At 47.4% G+C, this 17103-nt stretch overlaps 2 protein-coding genes across 3 annotated transcripts in view; both read left to right on the top strand.

The window, feature by feature from the left end:
* Positions 1-16618, top strand: part of LOC119173457 (uncharacterized) — a 100484-nt gene extending 83866 nt beyond the window's left edge. Inside the window, exons 1-4 of one of the 2 annotated variants that reach the window (XM_037424271.2) lie at positions 1224-1553; positions 8744-8824; positions 14988-15169; positions 16368-16618. In XM_037424271.2, coding sequence (XP_037280168.2) covers positions 8807-8824; positions 14988-15169; positions 16368-16404 — 237 coding nt within the window. In that variant the 5' untranslated portion in view covers positions 1224-1553; positions 8744-8806 and the 3' untranslated portion in view covers positions 16405-16618. Of the gene's footprint in view, positions 1-1223; positions 1554-8743; positions 8825-14987; positions 15170-16367 lie in introns of those variants that run through there. The other variant, XM_075895388.1, reaches the window with a different exon arrangement.
* On the top strand, positions 10174-11397 carry LOC142817250 (glycerophosphodiester phosphodiesterase 1-like). Its single transcript, XM_075894315.1, has one exon. The coding sequence runs from the start codon at positions 10289-10291 to the stop codon at positions 11330-11332; it is 1044 nt and encodes a 347-aa protein (XP_075750430.1). The 5' UTR covers positions 10174-10288; the 3' UTR covers positions 11333-11397.
* Positions 16619-17103: the final 485 nt, after the last annotated feature.

Genomic DNA, 17103 nt, shown 5'->3' with positions numbered 1-17103 from the left:
TTTAACGTTCCATAACCACCATACGATTATGAGAGACGCTCTAGTGGAGGGCTCCGGAAATTTTGACCACCCGGGGTTCCTTAACGTGCACCCGAATCTGAGCACACGGGCCTGCAGCGTTTTTCGCGTCCACCAAAAATGAAGCCGCCACAGCCGGGATTCAATCCCGCGACCTGCGGGTCAACAGCCGAGTACCTGAGCTACTAGACTACTGCGGCGGAGCAGCTTGTAAATTATAGTACTGTTCTTTGAATATGTATAATACGTATCGGTTATGTATGATGTACAAAATTCGAAATTAACACCTTGTTAGTATTGGACCCATCACTAGCCACTTTAGCTATGAGCAAGGATATGTATCTAAAGATGATGGGAAAAAGATGAAAATAATGAAAATTAAACAATGTAGTGCTTCTCACAACGACCTGTGGTTGACCCCAGCGTTTATACCGTAACTTCGGAAATAACTAAACCATCCTTTGAATGCAACAGGAGGATTCCTCTCTCACAATTATCGTTTAAAATATGGGAGCCCGAACCATATATGCATTTAAAAAAATGACGTGAAAGGTCCGACTACTTAAAGGTATGGCCCAGAATTGGCGCCCACTTTAGATTTTCAGGGGTAGGTGGCCCCTCCCTCCGCTCCTCTCGTGCACATGCCTGTAGATACGAATATTGTTACCAGCAAAAAAAAAGTGAACGAGATTAGTTCTGTCCGTCGTCATGCGAGGCAGTGACGCATTCCCACTATGCCGGCTTGAAACAAACATGTACGAAGCTAAGTTGAGGAAAGTGAGAGGACAGGAAGAGGAGGAGGAAGGGCGAGGAGCTGTTCAAGGAGAAGAAGGGGAGCGTGCAACACACACACTTCTTTCGGGAAATCCCCCACGTATAAAAAACCGAAGTAGAGCCGCCACGTTCTTATAGCCAGCTCGCCCGTTGATTCTAATGGATCCCTGCTTTCCAATCGGAGAATATGCGAAGGAGAGAGGCAGAAGGCGGAGGGGGGGGGGGATGATCTCGCGTTTTTTTGGGGTTTCGAGGTCAGCCAGCGCCTCCAAATGGAAGGAAGCACTGGCGCGAAGAAAATAATAATAATAATGTCCGAAAACGGCCGTAGCACGATGTCTGCTTCTTTCCCTTTCAATGTGTCTCGCCTCTTTTACGTTATTCCTTCGCCCGTTTCACGTTCGGTCCTTTATTTTGTCCTTGTTTTGCTGTACTTTCGGTGGCAGAAAGCGGCAGTGGCGGTGGTGCCCACCGGTGCCAGCGTCCGAGACGAGAACGTCGGGAGAAAGCGGCGGGGCACAGGCTGAAGTGCTCGCGTGCGCCTGTGTGAGTCTTCAGTGGCCGAACAGTGCAGACTTCGCCGCGAATATACTTTGCCGTGCGCTTTCCCTGGTCCTCGTATAAGGTCTAGTCATTTGTCTCTCTCTCGGGCACCGTCGGCTTCTTCAACCAAGACCAGCGGGACAGCGCGACGTCGGCGCACAGCGACAGATTCGTTAGTGGCCTGCGGTCGCATTGTATTCGCAGCTTGGTCTTGTCAGGTAAGTGAAGGTGGCTACACGACGCTGTTTTGTGTGCAAGATTTTCGACGCTTTAAGCTAGATCAATCTTGTTTGTTCGATTGATATGTGGTGTTTAACGTCCCAAAACCACCACACGATTGTGAGAGACGTCGTATAGTGGAGGGCTGCGGCAAGTTCGACCACCTGGGGTTCTTTAACGTTCACCCAAATATGAACACACGGGCCTACAGCACTTCCGCCTCCATCGAAAATGCAGCTGCCGCAGCCGGGATTCAATCCCGCGACCTGCGGGCCAGTAGGCGAGTACCTTAACCACTAGGCCACCGAGGCGGGGCTAGATCAATCTTGTAGATGTCGACTTTGGATACGTTCTGTACTAAGTTCCGGATGGCAAATGTGGTTGGTGGTGGTGGTGGTGGTGGTGGTCAAACATTTAATAACCATTAATTGATTACAGAGAGGTGATCGGGTTGGGGCCTTATTGGCCTCCTCCCCTCAAAGCGTGGAATCCCTATTCCGGAGTTTTATTGGTAAGCAATGCCGCCCGCCTCCGTTGAACCAGTCCCTTTTGAGCCTTCAGGTCCTGACAGCCAAGCAGCGAGTTGAAGACATGCTTGAAGAATGTACCACATACGAAGAGGATATAAAGCTTAAGAAGGGCGTCTATAGGACATCAAATGCATCTCCCATCTCTTAGCTTATATGAAAGCTGTAATGACATTCTTAAAGCGTCTACAGCATTTCTACTTAAAGAAGGTTGTCGAGCCATTGTCTTTAGTCTACCGCTTTGTAAGTGTGTGCGCTTCTGTGGGCTGCCTGAGCAGCAGTTGAGCCGTTCGGAATTCGTACGGAGGCTCAATAACGAGCCCAGTTTTTCTTGGAGCAACCCCACGAGACGTCTTAACTACACAACTCAACCATCCAACAGCTTTCGTCAGCAACTGCGCATGAAAATCTCCAGGAAGTTCGCACGTGGCAAGTCGATCGTTGCGCGTGCGTACGCGTTTTGGTTGTGTCGTTACGCTTAATTGGTCAATTATCCTGTGATCGTTGCCTTGGATGTTCGCACTCCGTCTGTCTGCCGTTGAAAACAAGAACGGTAGCGTTGTCCTTCACGAAAAAGGCGGTTTCAACGTCAACGCAAACGTCTAGTTACAGCGCAACTACGTTTGTTTGATTTTCAGTTCACCACTTTGTTGCTATCACTCTCATCTAAACTTTCATCTGCTGTTCTTCGGCGATGCGGTGACATGCGACGGAGACTTCCTAAGCTGCCTCTTCCTGTTTTTCAATGACATCCAACGTGCTCGCACCTACAAAAACATCTCTTACGATACGAATACATACATACATACATACATACATACATACATACATACATACATACATACATACATACATACATACATACATACATACATACATACATACATACATACATACATACATACATACATACATACATATATACATACATACATACATACATACATACATACCTACCTACCTACCTACCTACCTACCTACCTACATACATACATACATACATACATACATACATACATACATACATACATACATACATACATACATACATACATACATACATACATACATACATACATACATACATACATACATACATACATACATACATACATACATACATACATACATACATACATAATTATTCCAAAAATAACGAAGTAACAATTAGATTGCGTCATCTTGCGATCTAGGTAATCAAAATTGTCTTTGCCGCCCAACGTCTTTTATTCAATATTTTTTTGTGACCGAAAAGCCGCTCATTCAACGACTGAAAAAGTATGAAACTTAGACGAGGTTTTGTCAGACCCTAGACGTTATTACGTCATTTTGTAACTTATGGAATACCGCTTTGTTGTTCACAGGAATATGTGATAACATTTTGCCTGTAGTCCCTACCACGACACGGACTAATTTAATAACTTAGTTGCTTCTTCCTCGTGTAAGCGAGCACTGCTTGTATGGCACATAATTTGTAAATGCTCCACCACATCGATTCAGATGAAGTGCAATGGGCTAAAAGTATACCTCTGTATCACACGTTGCGTGTGCGATCCGTGCAACTATGCACGACGACGTCGCAAGCGTGTACATCAGCGAGGCACTACACGTGGTCCACAGAGATTGGCTGTAGATTGGCTGCAGTTTACTTCCGATACATATTTCGCATCATCGAGTGCTGCAGAACTAGTCGATCTCCGAGCTGCTCTTATTGAACAGCTTTCACGACCATGATTCATCTTCTCTGACGCCAAGGCAGTTCTTCAATGCCATATGTCGCAATTCAGTTATGAAGCTATTTAGCAGTTAACTTCAACGCAAAGTCATCTTGGTCATCACGTACACTTGGTCATCAAGTACTTGGTCATCAAGTACTTGGTCACTTGGTCATCACTTGGTCATCAAGTCACTTGGTCATCAAGTACAATACTTGATGACCACCACGCGGTGGAGCAGTGCGTAACAGTGGATACAGGGCTATTGCAGTATATACGGTAACTATACAGTTCCCGATCTGCGCATGCAACGACACCAGAACCGACGCAGCCGCGTGCATTCATTCGCTCGCACTTGAACTCTGCCTTGCACAGTGGAACTCGGTGGAGTTCACCAACGCTCGTCTGCCCATTTTGTGTCCCAATCTCCCAGCTCTGTCTTCCCTCGGGAATATCTCGAACTGCGCTTTTGTGCCACCGGTAGCTTGACGTGGCCTGCACAGATACCTACTCTTTTCGGTTTGTAATAGCTCAGGACCCTATACATGCGATAACGACAATATTTTTTATTGTTTTGCTCATATAAGCAAATTGTTTTTGCGCTTGTTCAAGAAGCTCTTTGCGTGTTGAGTGTTAAATCGAACCAAATCAAACAGGATATGCAAAGAAAGTTACCCACCGGGATCTCGAGGGTGACATTTTTAGACAGCGTGCATGCTATATAGATGGTGCCAGCTCTGCGCCGCAGCGATCGACGTATAGTACGTGGTATCTGATGGGCAACCTGAAATTCGCGGTTCTTGTTCGAGAAAGTTCAACTGGATCCCGTGAAGCTTTGTTCGGTCAGTGAAGGAAGTAACAGGAGCGAAAGGAAAGGCATGGATGTTAGCCAGTCTAAAAGAATTGATTTGCGACCCTACACAGGCAAAAGGGGTGGGGGAGTATTAAAGATGGAGAAAGAGGGAGTGAGGAGAAAGCACGCACATGAAGTCGCACTTCACTGTCACCATAGTACAACAGTAAGTTCATAATCCCTGAATCAAGTCTGTTGCCTTCAGGGAGTTGAGCACCGGCTTCGTCGCCTTCACCCGCGATGTCCTCTCAGGTCGCCATTCCAGAATTGTTTCTGCCGTCAACAGTCTCTGATCTATGCCTGCTATAGGGACTGCTAGAGATGTTCCCTGTATATTGTAGCGAGGAAAGTCGCAGATGTGCTCTAATGTTTCCTCGCTACCACAGTTGTCGCAAAAAGTGTTGTCAGCCATTCCAATCCCGACGGAGAATGACTTCGTGAAGGTCACTCTCAGCCATAAACGGCAAAACAGAGCGGCGTCATTTCGGTGTAGTTCAGTGAGTGTCTGAAGACCTAGGTGTTCGGGCAGTGGCTTTGTTGGTTGCGCAGTCTACTTGCTGTATTCCTATCGGAGAAAGTGTCTTGTTGCAGCATCGGTCCTCAATAGGGGAATGGTCTCGACCATGTCCCTTCGAAGAGCTGATCTAGCAGCAATGTCAGCATGTTCGTTGCCTATCACGCCCCAGTGACTTGGAAGCCCCTGAAACGTCACGTGGTATCTTTTCTCGAACGCATTATGGAGTAGATGCCTAACCTAAAAGACTAACTGCTCGCTTGCATGGTCCATGCCGCAGGGCAGACAACAAAAGATTGCAGAGCTGCCTTGGAATTGCTGAAATGGACCACTGTTGAGGCTGTTCGCAGTTTACCACCTGAAAAGCCGCGCGAAGAGCAGCAAGTCCTGCAGTTGTCAATGTCGTTGGGTGGTTTGTCTTAAAACTGACGATAATAGCCTTCGCTGGTACTACCACTGCTCCGCGGACAAACACTGGAGAGTAGTTGATCTGTCGGTATAGATATGCGTGTGTTCAGCGTACTTCCTTCTCGTGAAGGAGAATGAGAGAGCTGATTCCGGACTAGTGATGAGAGCTCATCTTTCTTTCTTTTTTCGGATTCCCGGTACATTAAAGTGCACATCAGGTCGAACGAAACACCAAGGTGGTAAAGCTGATGGTGCTGAAACCTGATGGAAAGTGGGCTGCACAGTTTGTGAGGACAAGTGCGTCAGTATGGTAACACGTATAATAGGCATCCCCTTGCTACAACTAGTCATTTCAGCGGTGCCTTTTCTTAAAGTGTTAGCGCTTCGTAGCTCCTTCCTGATTTTACCGCCTTCGTGTTAGCAGTGTGTTCTGAAAATCCGGTTTGACTTGTTAATCAACGGCGGATTAATTATGTAAGAATCAAGAGGAAGTCAAGTAACTCAAGCGGGAATCAGCGTACACTAAAGTGAATCAAAAGTAATTTAACATGCAATAAAGTAAATCAAGAGGGAATAAACGAACAGTATAATGTGAATGAAGTTCCTCAAAAGCGAATCAAATGAATTAAGACTTCCTCGCAGAGTGCAGCGTTTAGCATATGACTTGTCGATTCGTAATCGGACACCTTCTTAGTGCTTAGTTAAAGTGTCAGAGAAGATTTTTACATGATCTCCTTAGCGTTGGCTAAAGAGAGCCGCGGTGTCGTTTTGGTAGAGCGCCATCTGTGTAAAATGGGCTGCCGTCAGATCGGTCGCGTGACGCAGCATCAACCAAACTGCATTGCTATACGCTCGAAAAACGGTTGGTCGAAATCCCGCAGTGCAGCTACGCCTCATACCTCCCTTCGTGACTTGTTCGCCACCGCGTCACGTTAACCTTGCATGCAGATGGTGTATGGCGTCCCGGCATGCCTAGCTGTATGTTTGAAGGTCCCGCGAGCGCTCGAGCATTCAGGGTTCTTTATTCTATGAGAACGCTGAACGAATGATAATCGAAAACCGTGACAACGTCAGAACTGGGTCTCAAACACAAGGTCCGCGGACCTCTCGCTAGTGAGTTGGCCCGCACATCACTGTCGTGGTCCCAAATGTTCTTTTCATTGTAGTCATGACTTCTACAGACTTGTCTGGTCCAAAGCATTTTTTTTTTGTGAGGCACCCCACGGGGTGACTCAGCGTTCAGACACGGCCGTGCAACAAAAACTGCACATTTCAGTACCGGCGTCCAGACCATAGTCATTCGGGAGGCCGATAACGACATGTTTCTCGAATACTGGAGTCAAATCTCCATCAGATATGGCCCATGAATGCCCAGAATTCATTCACATACAAGGGATGTGAAAACGTATTCCTTCCAATAGCAACGTCATCGGACATCTTGTGAAAGTTACCTCTTCCCACTTGCTCCAACCTTCTTCACTGTCCTCGCCCTTTCAGGACTAAACTTCATGACTGTGACCCGCTAGCTGAGTTGAGGCCCCCAATGCAAGACAGCCATGACACAGTGTTTCGCGTAAAGAAACCGGACCTATGACCTCACAAGTGATTCGGGAAGCCTGAGGTATGCAGTGAGAATGCCCATAGTCTACTGCTATAATGAGCCATCGCTTAAGCTTCTTTCACTGTGCAAACGCTGCTTGAGATTCGTGCACACACTTTTAGGGGTGAAGCTCCTAAAGCCGTGGGTCTTTCCCCCCTAGCTCGTACGTGACCGCTCAGTTCAGTGGCTCACTCAGTAGGTGCAAATGAACGGACGGACGGATGGACACAAAGACGGACGGATGTGCGGACAGCCAGACGGACGATTCACGGTTTACCTATAAAACCCTCCGAACCTCCCCCCCCCCCCTCATCATCATTCACGCCGTGGATATGCCGTGATTTTTTTTTCTTTCCGTCAGCCGTCGACCGCTCGCGACCATCTCTTCCGGTCGGCTTTTGGTGGTGGTCATTCATGCGTGTCTGGAAACCACGAGCCCGGCTCAAATACGACTGAGGGTCACGGAAGTCTTCGGCAGCTTAATAAAGAACGCAGCGACAGAAAAAATGAAACGCGAGGAAAGAAAAAAAATAACGGCCAGCGCTTCCTAAAGCAGAGAAGATTATCTCGGATCATCACCGCTCATGGCATTCGCTTCCGCGTGTAAATGCCGGAACTTTCTTCCTTCCGGGCAGTGTGGCAGAGGTATGGTAAAAAGAAACAATGGTACGACTAACTTGAACGTTTTCCTCAATAGAGCCAGTTTTTTTTTTTTTTTTCTTGTGTAAACGTTTCTGACTTGTGGTACAGTGCCGCACGCTTCAGCGAATACACTGTCTTTTTCTCTTCCAATTATCTACGTCTCCCTTTATATTTCTATTCTTTTTCCCTGACCCACAGCGTAAGGTATGGTAAGCTTTTGTGGTTGACTTTCTATAGCTGCCTTTCTGTTTTCTTCCTCGCCCAGTCAGTTTTATCCTTGGTCTCCTCATCACTCCTTTGCACCTTTTTTGACTTCCCGTTGTGCTGTGGTTGGTTAATTCTGAACTATGTGGCTGAGGTAAATGTCAACACATTACGTCAGTGCATGTGAAAGGGGGTGAGAAAGAGGCGTGCAGAAATACATACAACCGTTCGTCAGCGCCGTAACCGTTAATGTTTTCGTTTGGACAGCCGGCTTTTGACGACTCCCCGCACGTTATGAGTGAGTGAGTGAGTGAGTGAGTGAGTGAGTGAGTGAGTGAGTGAGTTACAGTTTTATGGATCTCTCCACTAAGGCGGGCTTCCAATTAAATCATTGTTTGACCACGCACTAACTCCATATGTTGGAGAGTTTCAGCGCCGACGTCCTCAAGAGGCTGGCGTAGCTATAGGACTTCGCGTTTTTGTACTCTATTTGGGCGCAGTAGGCGGGCAGAAGAAGTGATGACCTTGTGCATAACCTGTGTTGACGCCGCCGACATCGGTGGTCAAATTTCATGTTTTACGAAATATATAAAGCTTTCGCTTGAAAAAAAAAACAGCTTTCGGAGTTCAGCACCCACGTTTACGATCGTGTGCTTTATAGCAGCGCAAAATATCTCCGAAGTAGAGCTGTAATGAGTCACTTCATTTTTTTTTATATCGTTACAGGTTGTGCTTTGACTTCACCGACCACACAAGAACGTGTCAGACTTGGCTACAAGAAATTGTGTCATGGCTCGAATTGTTGTGGTAAGTGTTCCTACGCCACTTCTTTGATGATGATGATGATGATGATGATGATGATGATGATGATGATGATGATGATTCCGAAAAAATAGCCCTACCCACCATGGGGGATTGGCCTTGAGGCGTGCGGCAGCATAATTTGTGAAACAAAACTAAAATAAAATGCAATTTAATAATAAAAAGGAGAAAAATAGAAAAGGAAGAGGGGAGAATATGCGAAAAAAAGATAATCCTAATAGGGACAAAACTATTCGTGATAATTTTGGTATCTTTCAATGCAATGCTGCTTACTGGTAAAAATATGAACTAAATAATTGATATAATTATCATGAAAAAATATATGAACCATATTGGTTTAGATGCCCTGATAGATTTAACATGGCATTCTCTTTGATTCTTTCAAATATTTAAATATAGCCTCGTGAATGATCCTGTCACAGTGCCCTAGTGCCTACGACCCCAGGGAGAGCAATGCCGATGTAGAAAGCTCAATGGCCCTTTTTTGAAAAGGTGGTTTTAGAAACCTTTGCTTTAGGTTCTGAAATCTTCGACACTCCAAGAAGAAGTGTTCGATCGTTTCTGCTGAAAGTACGAAAAACACGCCTTTCTTCTCCTCTCTCTCTCTCTCTCTCTCTCTCTCTCTTATTTTGAAGGGCGAAGGTGTGTAGCAAATCATTCATTGTCCGGTGGATAAAAAAAAAACTTGGTCGGGTACGCGCCCCATGAATTGAGAATCCCCACTACCGCGTAAAAACAAAATCAAATTTCTGTGAGAGGAGAAACTCCATTGGTCGTGTGAAGATTAGCGATAATCATGAGTGCAATAACTCGTGTCTTGTTCTCGTTCACCTATTGCTCGTGGGGGCATAGCCATTGGGGGATAGGCCAAGAATGAAGTGGTTTTAAAAAAGAATGTGCAGTTTCAGAATAACGGAGGTTGTATAATAGAAAGAGTACAGGTGACCTAGAAAATTGTGGTGCTTAATCTAAAGAACATAATTATTTAAATAAATACAATTAAAGTAGAGCAATACTCTGATTTTTTTATACGTACATTATGTTGTATACACAACAACTCGTCCGGCACGCACTCTCCGTCCTCCTCTTCATCTTCTGCTTAGCTCTCAGAACGAGTGCGCCATTTTGCTCAGTGTGGGATGCAATAATTCGGATGGGTGATAGAACTGATACAAAGAAAGAGATGAAGAAAGAGAGAAGCAGTTACTTGGGGCTTATCTCCTGAATGTTGGTTTTATTTCGTATGGGTGGTTGCTGCTGCCTTCATGGTTCATCGTTATCGCTGTAACAATCATCATTATTACGATAGTTGTCCACCTATTCGTGAGGATGTGACGCGGGCGAGTTATATTCCTAGCATTCGGGACTTGGGCCACCCGGCCCTGCGCGCCTCGTCTCTGCGGCTGCCCTTTGCACGGCGACTTAGAACACAGCTTCGCCTTAGAAGTCATGGCCTGGCAATACGCGTGTATCCTTCTGGTGGTTGCGTGTATCGTCACGATCTTGTCTTCTCTGCCCCCCGTCAAAGATGAGGCCGCCGTGCAAGCCATCTTCGGCAGAGGCGACGGCGGAAACAGCTCGCGACTGCCGCCCCTGTTCGCCCACCGCGGTGCTGCGCGCTACGCGCCGGAATACACCCTGGGCGCAATACAGGCGGCGCGCGAGAAAAAGGCCGACGGCATCGAGCTAGACCTGTCCTTCACCCGCGACAACGTCGGAGTCCTCTTCTACGACGACAGCCTCGAGCGCACGACGAGCGGTGACGGAGTCCTGGCACACACGTCTTTCGCGGACCTGCGACAGCTGGACGCCGCCACAAAGAACCCGTACGCCAAGAACTGCCGCGGCTGCGCTCACGTTCCAACGCTCGAAGAAGGCATCCAGGAGTGCCTTCGCCAAGGACTGCGGTTCATCGTCCACGTCAAGAGGTACGACGACCGCGCCGTGGCGCTGCTTGCCGTACTGTTCAGCCAGCGACCCGAACTGTACAGCCAAGGGCTCGTCTCCTCGCCCAACCCGTATTTCATTTACGCCCTGAGGCTTCAAAACCCTGACATCGTTACGGCGCTGACCTGGCGACCCGGGTTACTGGCCTACAAGGACGCTGGAAAGTTGCGTCCTCGCTACGACACGAACGTGACGCATTACGAGGCGGTCTTCGCCGACTGGATTTTCGAACAGGCTCTCAACTGGGGCCTGCTTCATTACGTGACCGGTGCCTCCGCCGTGCTTGTGTGGAAGGATAACCTGAACGTCGACAGCGTGCGCATGTGGCGTGACCGCGGCGTGCACGTGATCGCCTGGACGCCGAACAAGCGTTTAGAGCAGGACTACTTCCGACGCGTTCTACGAGTGCCCATCGTGACGGACTCGCTGGGGCGAGGAGGTAGGCGTAAGGCGATAGCTACGGCTTCTTCTTGGTGGCCTGGGACTCATCCGTTGTCGGCGATCTGGACCCGAACCATCCCAGACCAGTACCAATGCGTGACATGAAAATTCTTTTGATTCTAACGTATCTAAATCTGCGCGTTCTATAGTGACAAGACTCTTTGGCAACTCAACGCGCCGTGCGCCGCTCAGTTCTGTACATATATACTAATAATAGGCTTACGTGCGTTGTAGGTATGAAGGTGATGTTTCACGCCCACTTCACGAATGTCTCACACCGGCCGTTTAAGAAAGACGGAGCCGACGAAATTGCGTTATATCCACATCCATAAATGCATAGCGCTTCTTAATACACCGTGCAGTCGAGTTTTCCTGTGTGACTGCAGCGCCAGAACGCACTGCAATATTCTGTTCCTAGGGCGTGCTTAAAACGCTATAATGTATGAAATATTTCCGAACTTGCTATGCACCCCCTACGTGGCCTTTAAGGGGGCAGTAGCGTGTGTGCCTTTTGTAGAGGGTGACTTACTTTAAACTATCAAGCCACTATGACAATTCCGTGCTCTGACGCCAGGTGGCAATGTACGCTTGTACGACGCATTACGGCAATAGTTCATGGCGTATTGTGAAGTATGTATACAGGACGTGTGTGTTTTGTAAAACATGAAAGTTCTTTTCACTGCATTTTCAAGCTATTTTCACTCTATTCACAAGCAGAGGCATGGCTGTATGGTAGAACACCCGCTTGCCACGCAAATGACCTTGCTTTGATGTCCACTCAGACCCTGTTTTTTTATTTATTTAATTTGCATCTTTGTCTATTTTTTGGTCACGCAAAGTTGATTTTTCACTCAACCAACGACGCCGACACCACCGCCGACGCCGGAATTTCTGTGAAACGAGCTCTTTAACGCCCTTTAAACGTTGCACGTGATGAGTGCAAGGGGGGGGGGGGGTGATTTCTGAAAGAGAGAAAGAAAAAGTGAATTCCGTAGCGGTCTCTCAGGGGGAGGACACCTCAACAGTAGCTCATGAGGGATGGGAGTAAGGAGGGATTAAAAGGATAGGGAGGAATTTAAGGTATAGAGACAGAGAAAGGCGCAGGGACAGAGAGACCTCATGTGGAAATAAGGAGAAGATAGGAAAGATGGGCTCGGTTGCAAGAGTCCGAGGACGGGGCACCACTCAGCGAGAGCTCTTGACGGCGTCAGAAGATGGCGTAAGGCGAGCCAGTCGGCCAGAACTGCGCTGTCGTCGAAGATCGCGGGGGCACAACCGGCCGGCACGAAATCTAGCGAGCGAGTCATGAGGGGTGCAGAGAAAACTCTTTTTTACTATATGTGTACTTGTGTTTCCTTGCACATTTTTGTTTTACTTTCTCTTTCTCTCTCGACGAGAGTGGTGTACATACTGTAAGAATAATTGAGTCTTCGTGATGGGTCCGTGCTGAAGAGACGTCTTGACTCTGTGTCGTAGTCCTTTACAGAAAGTTTTTTTTTTTTTTTTTTTTTTGCCTCCCTGCTATTCCGCTACAACAAGCAGTGGGCGTAGACTGTGACGTCTCTCTCCCTCGCCTGCCACGCGATCGCCGCGTGTCGGCTCTTTCTCGCTTCACCCTCTTCACCACTCGCAACGCTCGAGCCCACTCTTCACGTGGGCATCAGGCACTGCGTCGTGCTCCCGACCGGGTTGCAGAAATTAGGTGCCTTTTCTCGTCTTCTAACCACTACCACCACCACGTGGGCATCATCTCACCCGCGCCACTCACGCTATCTGTTGGCGAGAAAAAGCCTCGAGCCGGCGGGTGCGCGCGCTGCGCGCGCCCCGCGGCGCCGACCATGTGGACCACCTTTCCTTCCTCCGTGATGTGGCAGTGCGCCGCTGCTTGCCGCGCGATCGCGCCGACGGGCGGGAGATTCGCTCGCAGGATTTCAAGCTGGACGGTTGTGCCCTCGCGATCTCCGGCATCAGCGTAGCTCCCGCCGACTGGTTCGCCCTCCGCGGTCTCCTGACGCCGTGCAGCTCTCGCATTGTGGCACCCCGCCCTTGGACTGCTTCGACCGGATCCCCACTTTCCTATCTCCTTCTTTTTTCTCTCGCTTGGCTGTCTTCTTCTCCGTCTATTTTCCTTCTATTCTTTTTTATCCCTCCTTCCCCCCACCCCTATAAGGCACTGCGCCGTGTCGCCTGAAGGCAGACAGAAATTAGGTGCCTTTTTCCTCTTCTTTCTAATCACTACCACCACCACCGACGGGCGGGACGCAGTCGCGGCATGCTTCCCGCTAGTACGTGCGTACCTTTCCCGGCTGTTGCCGGCGTTGCGAGGGTTAGCGAAGCCGATCGCGGTCTCAAATGGCGACGCCAACACCGACGAGGCGCGAGCCAGGGAAGCCGAACGCAAACGTCGGCAGTGGAAGACCTGCAACACCGACGAGGTGCGAGTCAAGAACACCGATCGCGTTCGAGAATAAAGACGGCGCGCTGGTAAAACCGACGAGACACGAGCCAAGGAATACGAGTGCAAGCGTCTTCAACGCGTCCCACATCCGGTGTCTTTGCTTTTCAAACAGACGTTTACTCGAGTAAACGCTACACCGAGTTTCGCTTCAAACAGTTCTTCCCGCACCCGCGCCGACGCCCGTGTCAACCGGGTCAACGCCGTGCGCACCGCTGCTCCTTCGCATCACTCAGGGTTCCCTTCAGCGAGATGGCCCATACATTTTTCAACACTGCTCAACATGATCGGCAAGACGACAAGAGTGCATGATTTTCATGAAAACCGCATTGTGTTACATTCCCACAATTTCACATTAGTGTGCCTGTATATAATTCGACTCTCTGATTTGTATATCTGTACTGTATATTCTTGCCGTCCTTGTATTTTTTTCTTCTTTGGCATTGTATTTTAATAAATAAAATAAATATTAAATATTAAAATCGGCATTGCCTGTAGCAGCCAGCCTATAGCAGCCAGTTATCATGAACACATTCTCGTGTAGCAGTCCTTATACTTTAGGGAAAATGGTGGCAACGTGCATGAGAGACGCAAGGCTGAGTCACAGCGGGGCTGGTGGTATTCTATAGTAGTTATTGATTGGCTGCATCTTACAATTAGAAGTGTCTAAATTAAAAGTAGTAGGAGTAATTAAATAGCACTATTAGGCCACATGAAGCTCAAGTCTTAGGCGGGTCTGGTTCGATAGTGCACACACAGCTTAATAAGTATTTGTCTTAATAAGCAGTACTCACTAGGCCTAATTGTGATAAATAACGTTTGAATTAGTAATTAGTATCTTCCCTAGCTTGACTTTTTTTTAGCACCACTGGTAATCAGATTTGGATTGCCCACTTGCTGCGGCTCATTGGCGATGATATTTGCTTGGTGGCGCGAACCGGCATAAGGAAAGCATTACTGATTCTCCATTAGAATACCACATGGATACCCATATTGATATATGTGTATGTATATCCACATTTATACCAACATGGATATTCACATGGATACGAATGTCCATGTGGATAGCCATATAGATATCTTTATGAATATCAATATGGCTGTCGATATGGATATGGATATCGACAACGGAGCGCCAACGGAGACTGAACATGGCTCAACCCTAAATAGCTTCGCCTCTAAAAAAAGAAGAAAAAACATAAGCGGTGTCACGTTTCAATCCTCGAGTAACGTACCTTTCCTTCCTTTTTATCTCTCACGGTGCCATGCGTGCGAATCACGTGACATGTGTGGTGTGACGTGCAGCTGGCCGCAGTTTGCTGTCTGGTGGGCGTGGCCATTATGCTGCTCGTTGAGCAGCCCACGGCGGTGTCGGCCGTCAAATTGACCTACGTGGGCAACAGTACCGCCTGCGACATATGCGATGAGGACGTGGACTTCTCCGGTCGCAACTTCATCTGCTGCCTAACGAAGAGCAAATGCTGCGGGTGAGTGCACCGCTCTCAGGTAACTTATCCGCAACCCAGGCTATATGTGTTAATTATTCTATGCGACTTTACGAAGGCTGCTATAGTGTCGCCGAAGAACTTCGTGGTGGGCTATGTCAAGATTTAAGAGCCTTAAGGCAGCTCCCTTAATTAATACCATGTATTTTCAGTTGGCGTCAAAATTCTGTTGGCCAAGAGTTTCGAAGCCGAGACAGGTCACATAACATCATTGTTTACAGGCAGTTCGCGCGTAAAGCTCGCAAGTGCAGCATATTTTTCTTATGGTGCCATGTATCCATTTGAAATCGTGAAGAAACGGACATGGGTTGGGCACTTAGTGCGTAGGCAGGATAATCTCTTATTATTACGGGTATACCTGCCTAGTTTCCAAGAGAACGCAAATACGTGAGGGGGAGACAGATAGATAGGTGGGCAGGTGAGGCTGGAAAGTTTTCAGGTATAACGTGGCAGCAGAAAGCACAGTACCGGGTTGATAGGTGCAACATGGGAGAGGCCTTTGCCCTGCGGTGGTCGCAGTCAGGCTGATGATGATTGCGAGGTATTCATTTGCGTTACCAAGAAGCATAAGAATGGCTTCAGATCCTACAGCATTTCCGTATGTGGCGCCCGTGCGGCGTCATTCTTATGATGACGACTTTTGCAATAAGGGCACTTCAAGCTTTCTTTCTTTTTTTTGTTTCTTTTCATCAAACTGAATACAATTTACACAAAGCATCACTGTTTTATGTGACAAGTTATCCGTGCCAAGCATTGTGTGTGTGTGCGCATTCAAGTGACAGACACCATCGCGACTAGTGCCACGAGACACCATGCTAGGAAGGAACAGACAACACAGGCTTATATATAAGCTGCGCGGACGCACTGTCACAACCACCAATGTAAGTTTAAAACAGAAAAGAAAAATCGAGCGAAGTGCGAAAGAAAATTGAAATAAGTATTCTACAGCGAAATGGAAGTGTCGCTTCCGCATTCCTCACCTGATTTTTGGGTAACAAAAATAGGCTTCTAACGTTTCTTTTTTTTTTTCCAACTTCCTAGTATTGCTTGCTTTCGACTCGTGTCCCGTCTCGTTGCGCTAGTCGCGATGGTTCCTATGTACAAACGTGAATTTGTCCAACAGTCGATCAACTCTTTTAATTGCATTAAATGGTTTGACCCTCTTTGTTTTTCCTCGCAGGCCCGACAGCCTCGACAGGAAAAGGCGGAGCTTGTGAGATGACGTCGGCAAACCACTCCGGACGCACCTACGCAGAAAAAGAAAAACAGTACACCCTGCTTGGTCACATGCAGACATTGAGTGGTTATTGAACTATACACGAATTCCCACACACAGTACTCGGACCAAAAGCAGTGAAAAGCAAAAAAAAAAAGTAACGAGTGTTCAACAAACATTGTACAGCTAAACAATGAAGTATGATTTTGAAAGCATCTTCACATCTTTTTTTTTATTTCTTATTCACAAATGGTAGAAAAGAGAACGGATCCACGAGTTTTCACGGCTAAGTGCGTTTGAGCTCTTTCTGGTGTCGTGCATATAGCGTTGGCCTGTTCTTACGATCCTATAGCTAGTGATTATATTGCGTTTAGTATCACGGTGACTGCGTAGCAGTAAGCCAACAAAGCAACAATATCGCGCAATTTACCAACACGCTAATAGCGTTAGTGCTAAGAGAGAGGGAGGGGGAGGGTACACATCTTTGCGGAAAGTATGAAAACGGTTGGTGATTCGGACCATGCACGTTTAGTTTTAGTTTTATAGTTTTGTCATTGCAACACTGAACGCGATACAATCGTTAACGTCTACCAACAACCCCAGTTTTTTTTTTCTGCTTTTATAAATATGTAAACGTGGTGAAAAGTAAGAAGCCCATATGGGCTCGTAGTTTTGCATTGGTATACGTGTGCCGCTGAAT

The sequence above is a fragment of the Rhipicephalus microplus genome, chromosome 5, assembly GCF_043290135.1.
Source record: "Rhipicephalus microplus isolate Deutch F79 chromosome 5, USDA_Rmic, whole genome shotgun sequence".
NCBI classification, from domain to species: Eukaryota; Metazoa; Arthropoda; class Arachnida; order Ixodida; family Ixodidae; genus Rhipicephalus; species Rhipicephalus microplus.
This window is presented reverse-complemented; position numbering and strand designations above follow the sequence as displayed.

Coding starts and splice junctions, on each gene's coding strand:
- LOC142817250 (XM_075894315.1), top strand. CDS start 10,289: ATGGCCTGGCAATACGCGTGTATCCTTCTGGTGGTTGCGTGTATCGTC.